This window comes from Lissotriton helveticus, chromosome 5_1 (genome assembly GCF_964261635.1).
Source record: "Lissotriton helveticus chromosome 5_1, aLisHel1.1, whole genome shotgun sequence".
NCBI classification, from domain to species: Eukaryota; Metazoa; Chordata; class Amphibia; order Caudata; family Salamandridae; genus Lissotriton; species Lissotriton helveticus.
Window position 1 is genome coordinate 337152808 of NC_136065.1, and position 19231 is coordinate 337172038.

General features: G+C 48.1%; 1 protein-coding gene across 13 annotated transcripts in view; it reads right to left on the reverse strand.

The window, feature by feature from the left end:
• The window catches only part of LOC144754523 (cyclin-dependent kinase 11B-like), a 431279-nt gene that overhangs the window by 6431 nt on the left and 405617 nt on the right, over positions 1-19231 (reverse strand). For all 13 annotated transcript variants that reach the window (XM_078642437.1, XM_078642431.1, XM_078642429.1 and 10 more), the window contains 2 exons: positions 7253-7401; positions 6861-7050 (listed from right to left, as the gene is read on the reverse strand). In XM_078642437.1, the coding sequence (XP_078498563.1) occupies positions 6861-7050; positions 7253-7401 (339 nt within the window). The remainder of the gene's footprint in view (positions 1-6860; positions 7051-7252; positions 7402-19231) is intronic.

The window sequence follows — 19231 nt, forward strand, 5'->3', positions numbered from 1 at the left end:
CTACCCGACAGCGCCTGCAGTGTCTCACAGAATCCGGAGGCACTCATCGGCTCAGGTAAGAAGACTCTGATGTCTAAAGGCACACCTGCATCCGGAGCCCCTGGGCCTTGGTGAGCTGAACCGACTGCCCCTACGACCCCCTACATCCCAACTTACTTCGGCTATCGCTGGACTTCCTCCTACAACCTCCGGTGCCATACCTGCAACCTCTTTTCCGTCAAGAGAAACCTCAAAGAAAAGCTTTGGGCGTCCAAAGTCGAATTTGCACCCTGCTGCAACCAGTATTGATATTTTTCATAGTCACATGCTTGAATCTTTCTCTTTGTCAAGGTGCAGTAATTAGAATTAGCAATAGAAGGCCGAACTTCACGCATTAAAGCCCAGAGGAGTGAAACTGTTATCCAATTCACATCGTTTTAGGAAGAATCAAAGTCCAGTCATTCAGAGAACAGATCTTTAATCATCTTTGCCTTCAAGGGTCACAACACCTCAGATTTCTAAATACAAGTGACCAAAGGAAGTAAGGAAAATGCTACTTACCCAGTATGCATCTGTTCTTGGCATGTAGAACTGTAGATTCACATGCTTTGCATAGCCTGCCATCTAGTGTTGGGTCCAGATGTTTGCACTTTGTTTTTGTTCGAAGAAGTCTTTTCCAGTCATGAGGTAGGTGACTCCTCCTTTCGGTGATAGTGCGCATGGGCATCGGCTCAATTGTTAGATTGTTTGCCGCAGAGGGTAATGGAGTTAGTGCACAAGTTACGTACCTTCTGTAACGATATATCTGTAAGAAACAGCAGTTAGTGTTAGATTCCTTACCTTAGAATACCCCCAGGATCCAGATTGGATCCGGAAAGTTTTGCGTAGCAGTACCCCTGCGCGTCGGTAGGCGTCGTCTGCGGCTCCGCGTCCGTCGTCGTGGTCGCCGGGATGACGTCAGAGTACTTAGACACCGCCCTTGCGCGCTGACATCATAGCTTTCCGCGCCAGGAACGCAGAGCCATGCAAGAGACCGACACTGGTGCCATAAAACTAGGGCCCTCAAAAGGGAAATACCTTAACCCCAGATATCGGTCCGCAGAACGGGGAGGATGGGTGGGGCGGTAAAGAATCTAACACTAACTACTGTTTCTTACAAATATATCGTTACCGAAGGTGAGTAACTTGTGCATCTGAAAGAAACAGATTAGTGTTAGATTCCTTACCTTAGAATAGATACCCCAGCAATACCAACACCGGTGGTGGGTCTGCGGACCAAGATCACACTATAAAGTCCTGGAGAACGGAACGTCCGAAAAAGCCATCTCTCCGGACTTGGCTGTCCAGGTAGTAGTGTCTAGCAAACGTGTGCAGAGAGGCCCACATAGCTGCCTGACAGATGTCCTGCAAGGGGACTCCCCGGCCCAGGGCAGTAGTAGCCGCCGTGGCCCAAGTGGAATGGGCCCTCAGCCCAACAGGGGGCTCCTTCCGAGCCAAAGAGTAGCATACTTTGATACACAATACGACCCACCGAGAGATGGTCCGTTTGTGTACCGCCTGTCCCTTCTTAGCGCCCACGTAACCAACAAAGAGCTGGTTGTCCCCCCGGAACTGGCGTGTGCGATCAAGGTATAAGGAGAGCGCACGTTTTGGGTCCAGACGGTGGAGCCTCTCTTCCTCCTTAGAAGGATGCGGAGGCGGAAAGAAGGTGGGCAAAGTGATGGACTTACCGATGTGAAAGGCTGTAACTACCTTGGGCAGGAAAGAAGAACGTGTTTTCAACACAACTTTGTCCGGATGGACAGAAAGGAAAGGGGGTTTAGAAGAAAGAGCCTGGAGGTCACTCACTCTCCTGGCAGAGGTGATGGCAACCAGGAATGCAGTCTTAAGAGTTAGAAGACGGAGAGGACAACTGTGAAGTGGCTCAAAAGGAGTGCAAAAACAACAGTTGATGGACAGAATGCAGAACAATGTCATACATTCACCCCAGTACAGAGATCTGGGCCTAAATCCATTGTTTTTTTGCTCACCACACCGCCCCAATTCAGACAAGGCCATATGCAAATCAGCCTTGACCCTGTGCCTCATGGGAACAGTCCAGCCCGAACTGCCAAGCCATGTCTTCCTTGGACCGGAATCAAGCATCCAAGGACCGGTTTCTGGCTCAAAAAGAGCACACATCAGATAAGTAAGAACAAGGTTCAAGTCCCACTGAGGCATCACGAAAGGAACAGGAGGGAACATGTGTGTGATGCCCTTCAAGAATCTATTTACAATAAGGGACTTGCAAACAAAAGGCTGATCAGCAAGCCTCAAGCAGGCGGAAATGGCAAGAGGTAGCCTTTAAGAGTGCCCAGAGCAGAGCCCTGCTGGGCAAGAGAAAGAAGGAAGAGGCGAACCTCTGAAAGAGGGGCAGAGAGAGGATCCACAGCCTTTGCTGCGCACCATACCACAAATTTGTTCCAACTGCAGGCATATACCGTTTTTGTGGAAGGACGCCTGGCTGCCAGAATCACATCACATACTTCAGGAGGCAAGTCAAATGGCCTCAACTGTCGCCGCTCAATCTCCACGCATTGAGGTGGAGGCTGGACAGGTTCGGGTGGAAGACCGTCCCCTGCTGTGACAGAAGGTCCTCCTGAAGAGGCAGATGAATCGGAGGATCGACTGACATGCTGAGTAGCTCAGGATACCAGTATCTTCGTGCCCAGTCCGGAGCCACAAGGATGACTTGGGCCCGGTCTCTCCTGATCTTCTTCAGCACTCTGGGCATGAGTGGTATAGGCGGAAAGGCATACAACAGACCGCAGCTCATCTCGCGACGAAAAGCGTCTCCGAGCGAGTGCCGCCTTGGAAATTCCAATGCGCAGAACTGATGACATTGCGTGTTCTCTTCGGTGGCGAATAGATCTAACCAAGGCTCTCCCCACAGCCGAAAGAGGCCTTGCGCCAGATCTGAGTTCAGATGCCATTCGTGATCCATTATGCACCGGGGGCTGAGTTTGTCCGCCCTGGCGTTCAGGGAACCTGCCAGGTGTTGAACCACCAGGGTGACGCCCTGGTGTTCCAGCCATGTCCAGAGGCGCAGAGCCTCCTGACAAAGGGTCCACGACCCCACCCCGCCCTGTTTGTTGCAGTACCACATGGCGGTGGTGTTGTCCGTGAACACCTGCACTACACTTCCCCGGACAGAGGGAAGAAATGCCTTCAGTGCAAGCCGGATCGCCCACAGCTCCAGAAGGTTGATGTGGAGCCAGGACTCTGCCGGAGACCAGAGGCCTCTGATCTCCCTCTCTCATATGTGGGCCCCCGAACCCAGGAGGGACGCATCTGTCACTACCATGTGCTCCGGTTGGGGAAGGGAGAGTGATCTGCCACTGACCCAATTGCAGTTCGTGAGCCACCACTGCAACTGTTTCGCAGTGCTCTCCGAGAACCGGACGTAGTCGGACAGGTTGCCCTGATGCTGTGCCCTGATAATGTCTGCCAGCCATCATAAATCTGAAGTATTTGCGATGAGCCAGATGAATTGGAATGTGAAAGTAGGTATATTTTAGATCCCGAGTAGACATAAAGTCACCCTGCTGTAAAAGGGGAAGGACTTGTTGAAGAGTCACCGTGTGAAAGTGTTCTGACAGTATGTATTTGTTTAACTCATAGATCTAGAATAGCTCTTAAGGAGCAGTCCTTTTTGGGAATCAGAAAGTAAAGAGAATAAACCCCTGACCCTTGGTACTTTAGTGGGACTGGTTCTATAGACCCTTTGAGTAATAAAGATTGTACTTCTTGTTGAAGCAAGTGCTGGTGGTCTGGTGATAATTTGTGATATCGAGGTGGAATGTTTGAAGGATTGTTGGTAAGCTCCAGGCAATAACCATGTTGGATAATTCCAAGCACCCATTTGTCGTTTGTTATTGATTCCAAAGTGGGGAGAAAGTCTTGACGTCTTCCTCAGACAGCTGTGGAATAGTCTGAGGGAAGTGTGGGGAAGTCACTGTTTATTTGGGGATGGGGAATTGAAGGGTGTAGCGTTTTAACCTCTCCCCCTGGAACTATTTCCCCTATAACCACCTCTGGAAAAATCCTCTTGTAAAAGATGATTGGGAATTACCCTTGTAGGAGGAACTGTAATAACTGTTCCATTTCATCCCAGTGGGCCCTATCGTATTTTGCTAAGAGGCCTTGGGTATTAGCATTACGCCAATGATTAGCTGCTTGCGCAGCTATACGTTTGCCAGAAGCATCAATAAGCTTAGATTCTTTATCTGGGGAAGGGCATCCCCAGACGCTTGGAGAATAAGCTTGCTTACGAGCATTAGATACTACTAACGAGTCAAGTGATAAATGACCTTTAATGAAAATAGGATCTGTTGCCGAAGACTTTTATTTTTTATCTACTGTAGGAGTGAGGATTCTACCACATACCGGATCTTTAAACATGTCTTGTGTGTGCCTCAACATACCCTAGAGCATAGGAAGTGTTTGACTGGACGTTCGTGTTCCTAGAGTGTCAAAGAGAAAGTCTTCCTCTAAGGATTCTTTATGGCGCTCCACCTCATGGTATTGTGGGGCTCTAGCAATGAGCTCTTGATATGACAAATTGTCATCAGGTGGAGATGGCCTGGCAGGGTAAAGATCCGGGTCTGTATCCTGTGGAGGATCAATTGTATAATCCGTCCAAGGATGTACTGGTAATTGTACGTGGTCGTCGTCATCATCAGTATCACCTGCATCAGGGTGAGGTAGAAGAGACTGACTAGGTGTAATGTGTAAAGGATCAAGCTGTGGTGGAGAGGGAGGAGGAGGAGATGGTAGTGTATGGAAATGACTAGTACCCACATTTTCTTCTTCAAAGGAATTTTATAAGGCTGTCGTCATCAGGAAGCTTATGCTTGGATGGCGGTTTAGAGTGAATATGCCCCGTGTCAGGATGAATATAGAATTCTTTCAGTTTTGGATCCGAATTAGGTGGTACAGCATCTATATTTGGATCCAGCTGCATTACGGGCATCTCTTTAGTTTTCAGCACTGAAGGTTTCGGAGCGGAGGTGGAATGTCCTTTCGGCACTTAAGATTTCGGTTCTGAGGAATGTTTCTTCGGTTTTGGTGTTGACTGTTTGGGCTACGAACCGATTTTATGCTTAGAAACTGAAGGTTTCGTCTCGGAAGGGGGTCTTGGTTGACTCGATCCCAAGCCGGAAAGCTTATCAGAGTGTTTTGGTGCCAAGCCGGAAGGCGGAGCCCCGGGAAGCTCTTCTCAGTGCCGGACCTTAGCCTGGAGGCAGAGGTGGCACTGAAGCCGTAGATTTTTAAGGATAGGGGTCTTCCCTACTCATGTCCCTTTGTCCCTGCAGCACATAGTCGTCCTTGAGGAGTCAGATGCAGCTCAGGCTTGTTCTTCTTCGGCCGCTGCGACCTCCTCTTGCTCAGAGTCTCCGCGGAAGAGATCTGGTGTGTCACCTAACTGCTGCATCTCTTGACGTCAAGCACAACGATCACAGAGAGTTTCCTACTATCTGAAGGATCGGCACGCGTCGCAGTCTTGTCCTCTGTGCTTTTGTGACCAGCACAAGTTACATACCTGATGCAAGTCCGTACGTGGATATTTCACGTCGCACAGGGGGCAAAATGTGAATGGAATCTGTTACATCGACAAGGAGCCGGACCGACGTGGATAGGCCAGAAGGCGACCCGCAAATCTTCCGATCAAAATGGAGATTTTTTGATGATCAAGTCAAACCTTGGAGAAAGGGAAACACGTTTGAAAATAATACTGTCAAGAGTAGAGTGGATTGAGCACCAAGGGGAACTGGAGGGAGCACAGGAAAACAAGTCCGGACCCGATGGCAGAAAAAAACAATTAAACCGCCTGGTGTACGTGCGCTTTATAAGCTCTTTTAACATAACATAACAATGGAGTAGATGCCCATGCGCACTATCACCGAAAGGAGGAGTCACCTTACCTTGTGACAGGCAAGACTTCTTCGAAGAAAAACAACGTGCAACCACCCAACACTAGATGGCAGGAGTATGCAAAGCATGTGATAAACAGATCACATGCCTCGAACATTCTCTCAGCAACACAAGTTTCTAAGCACAATAAAGTATTTAAATAGGCAAAGGAAATTTCATCAGAAGAAACGATTGATGCATTCAAGGGCATGACATATCCTTGCTGTTCAGGCGAGTCATGCTGGACCACGAGAAATAGGAAGGCACAGGTCTGCATGACATTTACTTGCTAGCACAAGAGTTGCTCGACTGGCAGCAGCAGTTATTTTTCTTAGGAAGTAGAGAAATTCACAGATTGAGAAACCATGGAAAAACAAGACAACAACGACCATTCACAAAACTATCTCCACAACTAACAAAAATGGTGCAAATGCGGCATGTGCCAAACGCAACAATCCTAAATAAATATCCTGGCTGGAGCATCTCTTGAAAATTGGGAAACCCACACTCCAAAAAAAGACAAAAAGAAACCACCAAGGAACAGCTGTTAAACATTATACTCCTTTCGGCAGCACTTTAAAATGTAACTACCACCTGGAAAGAGGAGCATTAAAGACTTCTGAAAATCAAAAGTATGCAATGTAATAAAAGGCAAAATGATTCACTAACAATAACTGTCCAGCTCTTATTCACTAATCTCTAATATTACAATCCATAACAGAGGTCACGGTAGAGAATATCATGGAATGAGAATTTAATGCTCCAGTAACAAAGGTACATTGCTTGCACCAACATAGTACTGGCTATTTCGAATCACAGCTGGTCTTTATTCTTTGCAGAGAAGGATATTTCTCTTAATCTTTCTCCAATTCAACAAGTTAGCTCTGTGTTGAAATCGGGCAAACAATCTTCTAAATTATTGACCTTACCAATTGACTGTAGCCAAGCCCGCCCTCTGGAGGCCGAGGGCTTGTTCCACGCTTCACCCGCTGCTGTTCACTCTTTGCAGGCCACGTGGGAAACATAGATGGCTCAATTGGCTTGGGAGACTCTTTGAAGTACTCATGCTTTATGCCATCTTCTGCAGTGATTCGTCTTGCTGGACAGTATGTCAGGAACCTAGAGAGTGTAAAAGATCAGTGAAAGTTGAGACAGAGAAACCACATTTAAATCAAATATGAAGTGGTTGGTCCATAAACTCTAATGTGGTTGCACATTAGAATTACTGAAGCAGGACAAGGACAGTATAGGTCTAATTTAATCCATAGAGCAGGACCACAACTTCCCAAGATGAAATGTAGAATGCTTATCAGTTTCTTACTTGTTCATGAGATCAAATCCTTGGTCTGACAGCAATGCTCCAAACCGTTTGCGAAGGTTGTTGTAGGGATACTCTGTGAAGGTCATCTTCTTGATAGCAGGAAGCTCGTTATAGCCTGGCCAAATCTTCTCACTCGGGGTACCCAAGTCCTACAGAAATAGCCAAACAATAGCATAAAGGATTTAGAAAGGCAAACACATAGCAAAAGTGTATTTAGAAGAAATGCGTTACTTACCTGTAACTGCAGTTATCCAGTATTGGTGTCTTTCACAGATTCACATGCCTGAATCATTCCCCATCGTCGGAATGGGAGTCCCCGGTATATAAATAAAGTAATGTCCCATAGACATATAGATAAATAGGCCTAAAGGCCTCACATTAGTAACCTATCCCTGTCCTTTTGTAGAAAGGACCAAACTCTAGAAAAGAGTAAATCAGCTGTCACCTCCCTCTAGAACCCTCCTGGAAGGAGCCTCAGTCCCTCAGATTTTCGTACACACAAAGCTAAATAAGCGTATTACTGAGAGAAGTAGGTGAGCCCTTCCAGGGGAGGCGGGAGGGTTGCATGTCAATCTATGAAAGACTACAATACTGGATAACTGCAGTTACAGGTAAGTAATGCATTTCTTATCCAGTATTAGGGGTGTCTTTCATAGAATCACATGCCTGAATCAGAGTAGCAAGCAATGTACAAAGCACATTTCGGATGGTATAGGATATACAAGTCATCAGATAACATATCAAACGACTAATAGAAACATGCATTTGCAAGCAAGAAATGCCACCAAATTATACAATAAAGAAATGTGCATACATGAGAAGGATGGAGGGATGAAAAGAAAGGCTCACCTCTACTGAAACAGATGACGAAGTACTGCTTGTCCCACCGCAGCATCCTTCATGAGTTCTGTATCCAGGCAGTAATGCCTAGTGAAGGTATGTGGCGACTTCCATGTTGCCGCTCTACAAATGTCTATAACCGGCAATCCGGCAAAAAGCGCCATGGATGTAGATATTGCCCTGGTAGAGTGGACTCTCACTTTAGATTGTAGGGGTTGCCCTGCTTGTTCATGACAAAACGAAATAGCTGCAGAAATCCAGCAGGAAATACTTATTTGGTGAGTGGAAGACCTCTCCTGGGCGTACTGTAAGCTACGAATAGCTGATGAGACTTCCTGAAGGTTTTTGTCTTTTCAATATAAAATTTTAGGCAGCGCTTAAGATTTAGAGTGTAACGACCTTTCCGCTGCCGTAGAAGGATTCGGGAAGAAAGAGCGTAAGACCACAGGTTCATTGAGATGGAAGTCCGACAGGACTTTTGAAATAAATTTAGGATTCGTCCGTAAAACTACTCTATCCTGCCTGAATTGCAGGAAAGGTTCCTGTATTGAGAAAGCTTGGAGTTCGCTCACTCGCCTTGCGGAGGTGAGTGCAAGAAGGAGGGCTGTCTTCCAAGAAAGGTATTTCAAGTCAGCCCTGTGAACAGGCTCAAAGGGATGTTTCATGAGCTGGTTAAGGACTGTGTTGAGGTGCTAGGTTGGTGGCAAAATTCTCACAAGGGGAAAAGTTCTGTAGAGTCCTTTTAAAAACTGTTTGATCAATCTGTGAGACCAAAGAGAAGGGCCGGTATGAGATCTTATGTAACGAGATATCGCCGCCAAGTGAACCCTGATGGAAGCATGAGCAAGGCCTGAGTTCGCCAGATGGAGAAGATAAGGCACCCTGGGAATCATTGGAAATGGTGGAAAGGCGTATGCAAAGACGTTGCACCATGTGATCGAAAATGCATTCCCTAGGGACCCTTTCTGGGGATGCCAACTTGCAAAGTGTGGGCATTTGGTGTTGGATCTTGTGGCGAACAGATCGATCTGAGGAGTGCCCCATCGCGAGAAGATTTGGTTGATGACTCCTAGATCCAGTTCCCATTCGTGAGACGTTGTCCTCTGTCAGCTTAATGAGTCGGCGAGTACATTGTCCATGCCTGGGACGTACTCCGTCCGCAGAGATATATTGTGTCCAATTAACCAGTTCCAGATTTTCTGTGACTCGTGAGAGAGTGTCAGAGAGCGAGTCCCTTCCTGTTTGTTGAGATAATGCATCGTCGTAGTGTTGTCCGTACGGACGAGCACAAGGGAAGTTTTGATTCTTGGAAGAAAGGCTTGAAGGGCGAGGAAGACCGCCCGCAGTTCCAGTAGATTGATATGGAGCCCTTTTTCTAAGGGGGACCACTTTCCGCTTATCTGTAGCTCTTGAAGAAAAGCTCCCCATACTTCCAAGGAGGCGTCTGTTGTGATGATATGCGGTGCAGCCGGAAGCAGGAATGGTGAGCCCTGAGAAAGATTCCGAACTGACATCCACCATTGCAGGGATTTGACCATTTGAGAAGTTACTTTTATGAGATCGAACGACCCTGTGCATTGGATCCATTGTTTTGAGAGTGCCTCCTGGAGAGGGTGCATCCGTAGACGGCAGTGAGGCATCAAGAGGATACATAATGACCTCATTCATAGTAGGGATTTGAAAAGGCGGACCATTAAGGTCCTCTTTGAAGCCACGAGAGTAGCCAGTTGTAAAAGCTTGTTCTTTCACTCTTGAGATGGGAAGACTTTCCTCAGACGTGTGTCGAGGGTTGCACCTAGGAAGTTAATGCGCTGAGAAGGTAGAAGGACAGATTTCTTCCGATTGAGCATGAGTCCTAAATGACTGAAAAGCTGCAGACAGGCGTTGGAATATCTGGACGCGCTTTTCAAGGATGGAGCCTTGATCAGCCAGTCGTCCAGATATGGAAAGACTTGATGATGGCGCTGCCTGAGATATGCAGCTACTGGGGAGAGACACTTTGTAAAGATGCGAGGTGCAGACTTGAGCCCGAAGGGCAGGACGCAAAACTGAAAGTGCCTGCCACCGCAAACCTTAAATATTTTTTGTGATTTCTGTGAATCGGGATATGGAAGTAAGTGTCCTGAAGGTCCAGGGACGTCATGTATTCTTCCGCTTCCATGAGTTGTAAGACCTCCTGGATCGTTACCATGCGAAACGACTGCTTCTTCAGGAATTTGTTGAGAGCCCTGAGGCCCAAAATCGGTCTCCATTTTGTCTCTTTTTTCCGAATTAAAAAGAAGCAAGAATAAAATCCCTTACCCCGTTGAGACAGAGGGACTTTCTCTATCGCCCCTTTCTGGATCATAATAGAGAGTTCTCTGAGAAGCAGCCATCGATTTTTGTGAAGCATAGGGCGGGGAGGAGTTTGGGGAGGAATATGTAAGAATTCTAGAGAATGGCCGAATTGGACTAATTGTAGAACCCAACGGTCCATGGTAATCTTCTTCCAATTTTTTAAGAAATGTGAAATATTTCCTCCAATTTTTGATGATGGAAACGAATCTGGGGCTGGCTGAAGAGAAAGGTCATTGTTTACGTCCGTTTTTTCGCTGGCCTTTACCACGAAAGGACGACTTGCCATAAGAAGATTGTTGTCTATGTTGCTGGCGCTGCTGGTACTGGGATCGATTCTGACCTGAAGAATATGAAGACCGGTATTGGTAGTTCCCTCTATAAGAGGACTGACTACCTCTGGAACCACGAAAGGACTGTTTTTTGTACTGGAGAGTGTTCAAGGCTCTAGCCGTGTCTGTGTCCTTTTTTATATTCTGCAGCGCCTCATCAATCTGTGAGCCAAAGAGAGACTGGCCATCATAGGGCATATCCAATATTTTTGTTTGTATCTCCGGACGAAAGGAAGTTGTCCTTAGCCAACCTAGTCGTCGCAAGACTGCCACTCCAGTCAGCTGGCAAAATCCTGTAGTAGTGATATCCATCGCACAGTCTATTATTTCTGATGCCAAGGTCTCATCCTCTAGAAAAATCTTTTTTACCTCTTCTTTTGATTCATTAGGCAGCTCAGATAGATATGGGGCGTTATCTGCCCATAGTTGTCTATTGTAACGCCCCAAAAGAGCTAAAGCATTGGCTGCCTTCACCGTCACTGCAGACATTGAAGAGAAATGCTTCCCAATGTTGTCTAACCTCCTGCCTTCCTTATCCGGACGTGCTGATAACGGGGCAGAAGGATTCCTTGAGTTCTTCTGGGCAGCCTGTGTAACGACCGAATCTGGCTTGGGATGTCCTACCAAACAGGCCGGTGCAGTATCAGGTGCCCTATACTTTTTATCCAAACGAGGTACTACCGGAGGTACCGAGGAAGGGTTCTGCATGACTTTAACACCTTGCTCCCACAGGTTATCAATAATGGGAATTGATCTTACTGATTTCTTTAGAGGCTCTTTAAAGTCATATAAGAAGCAGTCTTGCTCTTGAGTAACCATTGGTATCTTGAAACGTTGAGCGGCCCTCTCAACTACATTATGGAACCCTCCAATGTCAGCTGGTGGTAATTTCGCAGGCACTGGAGACGCGGGAGAGGGAATAACAGTCATCCCAGTTATTGTGGATAGACGGAGTATCTTGCAGTTCTCCCTTTTCCTGCTGTTCTGCCTCTTCCTCATCAGTAGTAGGAGGAGGATGTGGTAGATCAAACCGTTCCGGCTGTATGCTCAAAGGTGGAGGCCGAGATCTTGGTGAAGGAGATACTGTGGGAGGTGGAGGAGCAGGAGACTCTGGAAACCTCTGTTTATAGTCCTGTATAAGGTACCATAAGTCAGTAACTAAAGAGGCTGGAAGGCAAACCATAGGAGGAGGTGGCGGATGATATTCTTCCTCCTGGTCCTCTTCTTCATCCGAACTCTGACATTTAACATGAAGCTTCGAAGGGCTTGTCGCCGTCTGAAATATGTCTCCGTCATCTGAATCCTCCTCCTGAGGAAGACATGCTGGAGGTAGTGGTTGTACTCTGCTTGGCGATGTTAAAGCCGTTGTCAGAGATTTCTTTGTGATCTTTAGGCTCACACATGTGGTTTGTGGACCAGTATCCATCATCGTCGACGAGGTCGTCGACGGTGGAGTGTCGATGGGTGTCTTAGCCAGAGGAGTCATCATTGACGCGGTCATCGTCGACGGTGGAGACATCACTGAAGACATCGTCAACGGCGTCTTAGTCGACGGTTACCTCGCCGATGGTGCTTTCGTCGACGAAACCTTCGTCGACAGTTTTCGGCGACGGTGTTGACGTCGGCTATGGTGACTTCATCGTCGAGGTCGTCGTCGATTCTGTCGATGGCAAATCCAGAGTCGACGGGATCTTCGACGTCGACGGTGTCTTCTTGATGGTTATCTTCGACGACACAGTCTTAACCGCCGTCAACGATGGGGTTGTTGTCGAAGACAATTACGACGATGCCGTCGACGCAGAAACTGTCGTCGTCGATGCAGTAGACATAGCTCTCCTCGACGATGAAGTCGTTGTCGACAATATCGTCACCGACGGTGTCGAAACAGGCTTTTGAAGGTGTGTACTTCCTGAGAGGAAACCTTCGCAGAAGTTGCCTTGGAAAGAGCCTCTGAAGACTTCTTTGACGTCTTCTTTTGAGGAGGAGCCGTAGGGCTAGGGGAAGCCACCCGTGGTCTCTTTAGAGAAGATTTTGAAGAGACTGAAGAACGAATAGTTACTTACCTGTCGGTGTAGTTTTGCAGCTTGAAGATCTTTCTGGATTCACTATGCTGTGCATATTCCGCCATCTAGTGGTTGGAGTTCGGAAAGTGCTTTGTATTTTTTTTTTTTTTGCTGTGGGAGGTTGCGAAACCTGATCCCCCTGGTGAGGCTACAACCCCCATCATGTGTGTGCAGGCTCTCAGATTATTTTTTCCCCTTCTGCCTTGCGATTTTTTCTCATCGCTTAATAAGTCTACTATATATATTGCCTAAGGGGCTGAGAGTGCAGGGACACTCGTAGATCTTTAAAAAGGTGACTTCTATATAAATATTATATACATATTGACATGTACACACCTGTTTTTTTTTTAATGTTTTTTTTATTTTGCCAGTATGTGTCTACATACGTATGCAAACATCTATATCTCTATATATCCTACTATTACCACCTGCTTCTCCAGCCTCATCTTTCTGGCAGAGGTGGGTGGGATCGCTAGTGAATCCAGAAAGATCTTCAAGCTGCAAAACTACACTGACAGGTAAGTAACTATTCGTTTTGCAGCGTGAATCTTTCTGGATTCACTATGCTGTGCACAGACTTCATAGCGGTTTAGTTACGTTTGCGGCGGCAGGGTGGAAGATGAGTTTTGGTTGTTGAATATATGTTGAAGCACCTTCTGTCCGACTTGTGCTTCCTTGTTCATTTGTATATCCACACAGTAGTGCTTCGTGAACGTGTGCACCGAAGCCCATGTTGCCGCCAGGCATATGTCTTGAAAGGGTGTGTTAGCCAGGAAGGCTATTGTTGCACCCTTCTTCCTGGTAGAGTGGGCCTGTGCCCCTCCTGCTAGTTATTGGTCTACCTGTTTACCTAGTAGATATCGAATAGTTTTCTTACCTGTCGGTGTAGTTTTGCAGCTTGAAGATCTTTCTGGATTCACTATGCTGTGCATTATTCCGCGGTCTTGTGGTTGGGTCCGGATTCGTAGTCTTTTCTTTGTTTTTTTTCGTAGCCCAGGTGGGCGTCGGCGTCACACCTCCTTGGGTGCATTTCCGGTGACGTCGGTATGCTTCCTGCGGAAGCTCCCACTCTTGGGCGCCATCTTCGGGTTCTTTTTTTCCGTGTTTCTTTCGTTTCCGAAGTAATGGCAATGTTCTATTTAGGTGATATTTTACCGCTTTGTAGTCTTAAGTCCTTTCTTTTTTAACCACCTCTTCTCTCTCCAGCCTCATCTTTCTGGCGGAGGTGGGTGGGTTCGCTAGTGAATCCAGAAAGATCTTCAAGCTGCAAAACTACACCGACAGGTAAGAAAACTATTCGTTTTGCAGCGTGAATCTTTCTGGATTCACTATGCTGTGCATAGATTTTGTAGCGGTTTCTCATCTCTGTGGCGGCTGGGTGGAAGATGAGCGTTGGTTATTGAATATGTGCTGGAGCACCTTTTGTCCGACTTGTGCTTCCTTGTTCATCTGTATGTCCACACAGTAGTGCTTCGTGAACGTGTGCACCGAAGCCCATGTTGCCGCCAGGCATATGTCCTCTATGGGTGTGTTAGCCAGGAAGGCTATTGTCGCACCCTTTTTCCTAGTGGAGTGGGCACGTGTCCCCTCTGCAAGCTCCTGTCCTGCCCGTTTGTGGCAGAGTTGGATTGTCTGTGCGATCCACCGTGCAATAGTCTTTTTTGTTACTGCCTTCCCCATGAAACTGTTGGCGAATGACACGAAGAACTGTTTTGATTTCCTGTGTCCCTTCGTCCTCTCAATGTAGTGCATGACTGCCCTTCTGGCGTCCAGGGTGTGTAGAGCTCGCTCTGCGCTAGTTGTAGGTTTTTGGAAAAAACTCGGTATCTGTATAGACTGGTTCATGTGGAATTTGGATACCACCTTCGGCATGAAGTGTGGGTCAGTCCTCATCACAACCCTATCATTGTGTATTTGTATGTAGGGTTCTTGTAGCGTTAGCGCCTGAAGTTCGCTTACTCTTCGTAAGGACGTTATTGCAACCAGGAAAGCTGTTTTCATAGTTAGCATCTTTAGGGAGGCCTTGTGAAGTGGTTCAAAGGGTTCCTTCATGAGTTCCGTTAGGACTATGTTTAAGTTCCATGCAGGTGGCGGCACCCGCTTGGGTGGTGCGATTCTTTTTGCTCCCTCTAGGAATCTTTTCACCACCTGTGATGTGAAGAAACTCCTGCACGTTTCACCCCTTGTGTAGGCGACTATCGCTGCCAAGTGAACTCTTAACGAGGATGAGCTAAGGTTCTTCTCCAGCAAGTGTGTCAGGTACTTTAGCACTGTGGAGTCCTTCATTTTTTTGTGAAGTCTTTCTTTCCTGCACCACATTGTGAATCTTTTCCATTTCGCAACGTAGCACTTCCGAGTGCTGGGCCTTCGTGCTTCCCGAAGGACCCTCAGGGTGTTTTCTGGCAGTCTCAAATGTGCAAACTCTATGTCCTCAGGAGCCACGCTACTAGGCCCAGGCTCTCTGGCTCTGGGTGCAGCACCTCTCCGTTCTGCATGGAGAGTAGGTCTTTCCTCCTGCCAAATCTGTGGAGTGCACACTGTGTCATCTCCATGATCTGCGAGTACCAAGTCTGCCTGGCCCACTGTGGCGCGACCAGTATCAGGGTCATGTTGCTCGCTCTGCACTTGCTCAGCATTCTGTGCATCAGTGGTATCGGGGGAAAGGCGTAAGCAAATGTCCCGGACCAGTCTATCCATAGGGCATTCCCCAGTGACCCCTCCTCGGGCTGTCTGGATGCGAAGTTTTGGCATTTTGCATTCCGGCGTGTGGCAAACAGGTCCACTGATGGTGTTCCCCATCTGTCGAACAGCCACCTTGTCTCTTGAGCATTGAGCTCCCACTCGTGGGATGCCGATGTCTGTCTGCTGAGCCAATCTGCCTGTATGTTGTCCTTCCCTGGTAGGTGTATGGCTAGCAGGTCTATTTTGAGAGGGATGGCCCATCTCCATATCTCCTGCGCCAGCGTTGAGTGGGGCTGACTGTGTGCCCCCCTGCTTGTTGATGTAGAACATCGCGGTGGTGTTGTCTGTCTGTAGCAGCACCTTGTGTTTGTACAGTCTTGTTTGGAAAGCTTTCAGTGCAAGGAAGATTGTCTTCAATTCTAGGTAATTGATGTGCCTTGTCGCATCTGTTGGCGTCCACAGTCCCCTCACCTTGGGCTCCTCCATGTGAGCGCCCCATCCCTTCAGGGATGCGTCTGTGGTGATGGTCACTGTTGGCGTTGGTGGTGTTAGAGGCTTTCCCCTTGTTATGTTCTCCATGGTCCACCATGTCATCTCCTTCTGCACTGCGTGCGTCACAACCACTAGATCCTCCCAACTGCCTGTAGCTTGTGACCATTGCTCCTGTAGCCATTCTTGAATGGGTCTCATGTGGAGACGTACATTGGGTACCAGGTGGATACATGATGCCATCATCCTCATGATCTTGCTCGCAGTCCTCACTGTCCGAGCTCGTCCCTTCCGGTAGAGGCGAGTTTCCTTCACCAGCGCCCTCGCCCTCTTCTCGCTGGGGAACACCTTGCCCTGTAAGGTGTTGATCTGTGCTCCCAGGAAGATCTTCCCTTGTTCCGGCTCCATTGATGATTTCTTCCAATGGATGGAGAACCCCAGGCTTATGAGCGTGCTCGTCACCGTATGTGCGTGGTCTAGTTCGCGCTATATAAAAAACTCTGCAATATGTATATTTTGATGCAGAAGCCCACATATGTGTGCACTTATCCTTTCTTTACGAAGAATACTCCACCCATGTGGCCTATCCAAATATTGACTTGTACAGGAGAAGTTGTTCTGGACATTGTTTGGCCACACGGTTCAAGGAAGGTGAAGGTCCTTTGAGTGTATTGCACACCGTGGGCCTGCTGGCTAACTGCTTGCGAATGGTCTCCTAATGGTTAGTAGGCCATTGCTTGGTGTCATTTGGTATTTAGCTGCCTTGTGATTCCGTGCAAGGGAGAAACACCGTAACTTTTCACTGTGCCGTGTGCAGACCATGTGTAGTTTCTATTATGTAGGCAGGAAGCCTGAAGAACTGCACCCTGCTTGTGTTCATTGTGCCCTTATGGAGGGTAATGGTAGTTGAAACGGGAACACGCCCTAGTTAGGTGCGTGTTGCGTTTGCCCTTATACCTTGTGATGAGTAGGAGGTTCCCTCCGGTGGGCGACATGTGGGGTATGTGTTCCTACATAATCCCAGTCAACCAACTTGCTATATGGTAGGCATATGCAATGTTTGAGGTATTGCTTTGATTGTGTTTGTGTTACTGTGTGTATGTGCAGCACGTGGTGGTAGGGCCCACTGTGGCGCGACCAGTATCAGGGTCATGTTGCTCGCTCTGCACTTGCTCAGCATTCTGTGCATCAGTGGTATCGGGGGAAAGGCGTAAGCAAATGTCCCGGACCAGTCTATCCATAGGGCATTCCCCAAGATCTTCCCTTGTTCCGGCTCCATTGATGATTTCTTCCAATGGATGGAGAACCCCAGGCTTATGAGCGTGCTCGTCACCGTATGTGCGTGCTGCTTGCATTTCTGGTATGAATTTGCTTTCACCAGCCAGTCGTCCAGGTAAGGGTATACGTGTATTCCTTGCCTTCGTAGGTGTGCTGCGACCGCAGCGAGGCACTTTGTGAAGACCCTTGGTGCTGATTTCAGCCCGAAGGCTAGTGTTGTGAACTGGTAGTGGCTTTCTCTGATGGTGAACCTGAGCATATGCTTGTGCTTTCTGTTCATTGGGATGTGTAGGTAGGCGTCTTTGAGGTCTATTGTGACCATGAAGTCTCCAACCTGCAATTGCGGCAGCACCTCTTGCAGGGAGGTCATTTTGAATTTTTGCGTTCTTATGAATTTGTTCAGGAACCTTAGGTCCAGAATGGGTCTCATTGTCTCGTCTACCTTTGGTACCAGGAAGTACGTTGAGTATATTCCTGTATTTCTTTCCTTGAAGGGTACCCGTTCTATGGCCTGCTTCCGCAGAAGTTCCTTTGCCTCTTCCTGAAGACACTCTAGCTGTTTGCTTGCTAGTTGTTTTCTCTTTGGTTTTCTGCTTACTGGCCTCCCCTCCAACTCTATGCAGTAACCGAATTGGATGATGTTGAGGATCCATTTGTCTGATGTGATTTCTCTCCATTCCTGGAGGTAAAGTCTTAACCTTCCTCCCACTGGTGTTCTGTGGTCGTAGGTGTCTAGCTTGTCTTGATCCCTCTGTACGTGCTGCCCCCTGGGATCTTTTCTGTGGGTGGGCACACAGAGTTTTTTGAAGTCACTTAGAGGCGGGCTGCTGTCCCCCTCTTCTATTCTGGCCACGTCCATTTCCTCTCCCTCGAAAGGACTGGCCTCTTTGTTGGTATTGCCAGGACTGCTTCTGCTGACCCTGCTGGCCCTGCGAGTCTGTCTGGTGCGTTTGTTGGAAAGCCTGGTGTGATGTACCTGGCTGGTTTCCACCTCTCCCGCCAGGCCTCCGTGACGGGGTGCCCCTCTTGTTGCCTCTGAACTGCAATGCTCCCATGGACCTTGCTGTTTCGTTATCCTTCTTCAGTTGGCTGAGCTTCTCATCAACTGTTGTTCCGAAAAGCGTGTCGCCGTTGAACGGTGTGTTCAGAATGCTGTGTTGCACCTCTGGTTTGAAACCTGAGATCCTTAGCCATGCGTGTCTTCTTTCAGTGACACCCATCATCATGAGCCTGCTGGCGGTGTCTGCTCCGTCCAGGGCCGTCTTAAGGCAAGAATTTGCCGCGTTCTTCCCATCTTCAACCAGTTTTTCGGCCTTCTGCTTGGCATCCTGGGGCAGGTCCTTCACCAACTGCCCCAGCTCCTCCATGATCTGGTACATGTGTCTGTTTATCAGGGCGTTGGAGTTAGCCATGCGCCAGTGGGTCGCGGCATTCCGTTCGATCCTTCTGCCCACCAGATCCATCCTTTTGCTCTCCTTATCCGGTGGGGGTCCAGAGGTAGTGGGTACGTTAGCCCTCTTCCTTGCTGTGGCCGTGATAATGGAGTCTGCGGAGACCATTCCCTGAATGTAGGGTGGGTCCTTTGAGGAATGTTTGTATTTTTTCTCTGTTCTGGGAGTTACTGCCTTGCATGTTGCGGGCTCCCTGAATGCTTCCTTCCCCTGGACCAAGACGCTGTTGAGCATTGGCAGGTACTGGCTCCTTGTTTGTGTTGGGAGCAATGTCTCTAGAAGGAAGTCTGCTTTCTGCTTCTCTTCATCGAGCTTCAGCTTGAATGCCGCTGCGGCAGACCTTATCACCGAATTGTAGGCCCCGATGTCGTCCGGCGGCAAGGGCCTCGAGGGATACGTGTCGATCGCCTCCTCCGGGCTGTCGGTCTCGACATCGAGGTAATCCACCTCCTGTAGGTCAGAGGGGGCCGAGTCGGCGTCCGTCCTGCTGTCCTGTTCCTCCCCATAGTT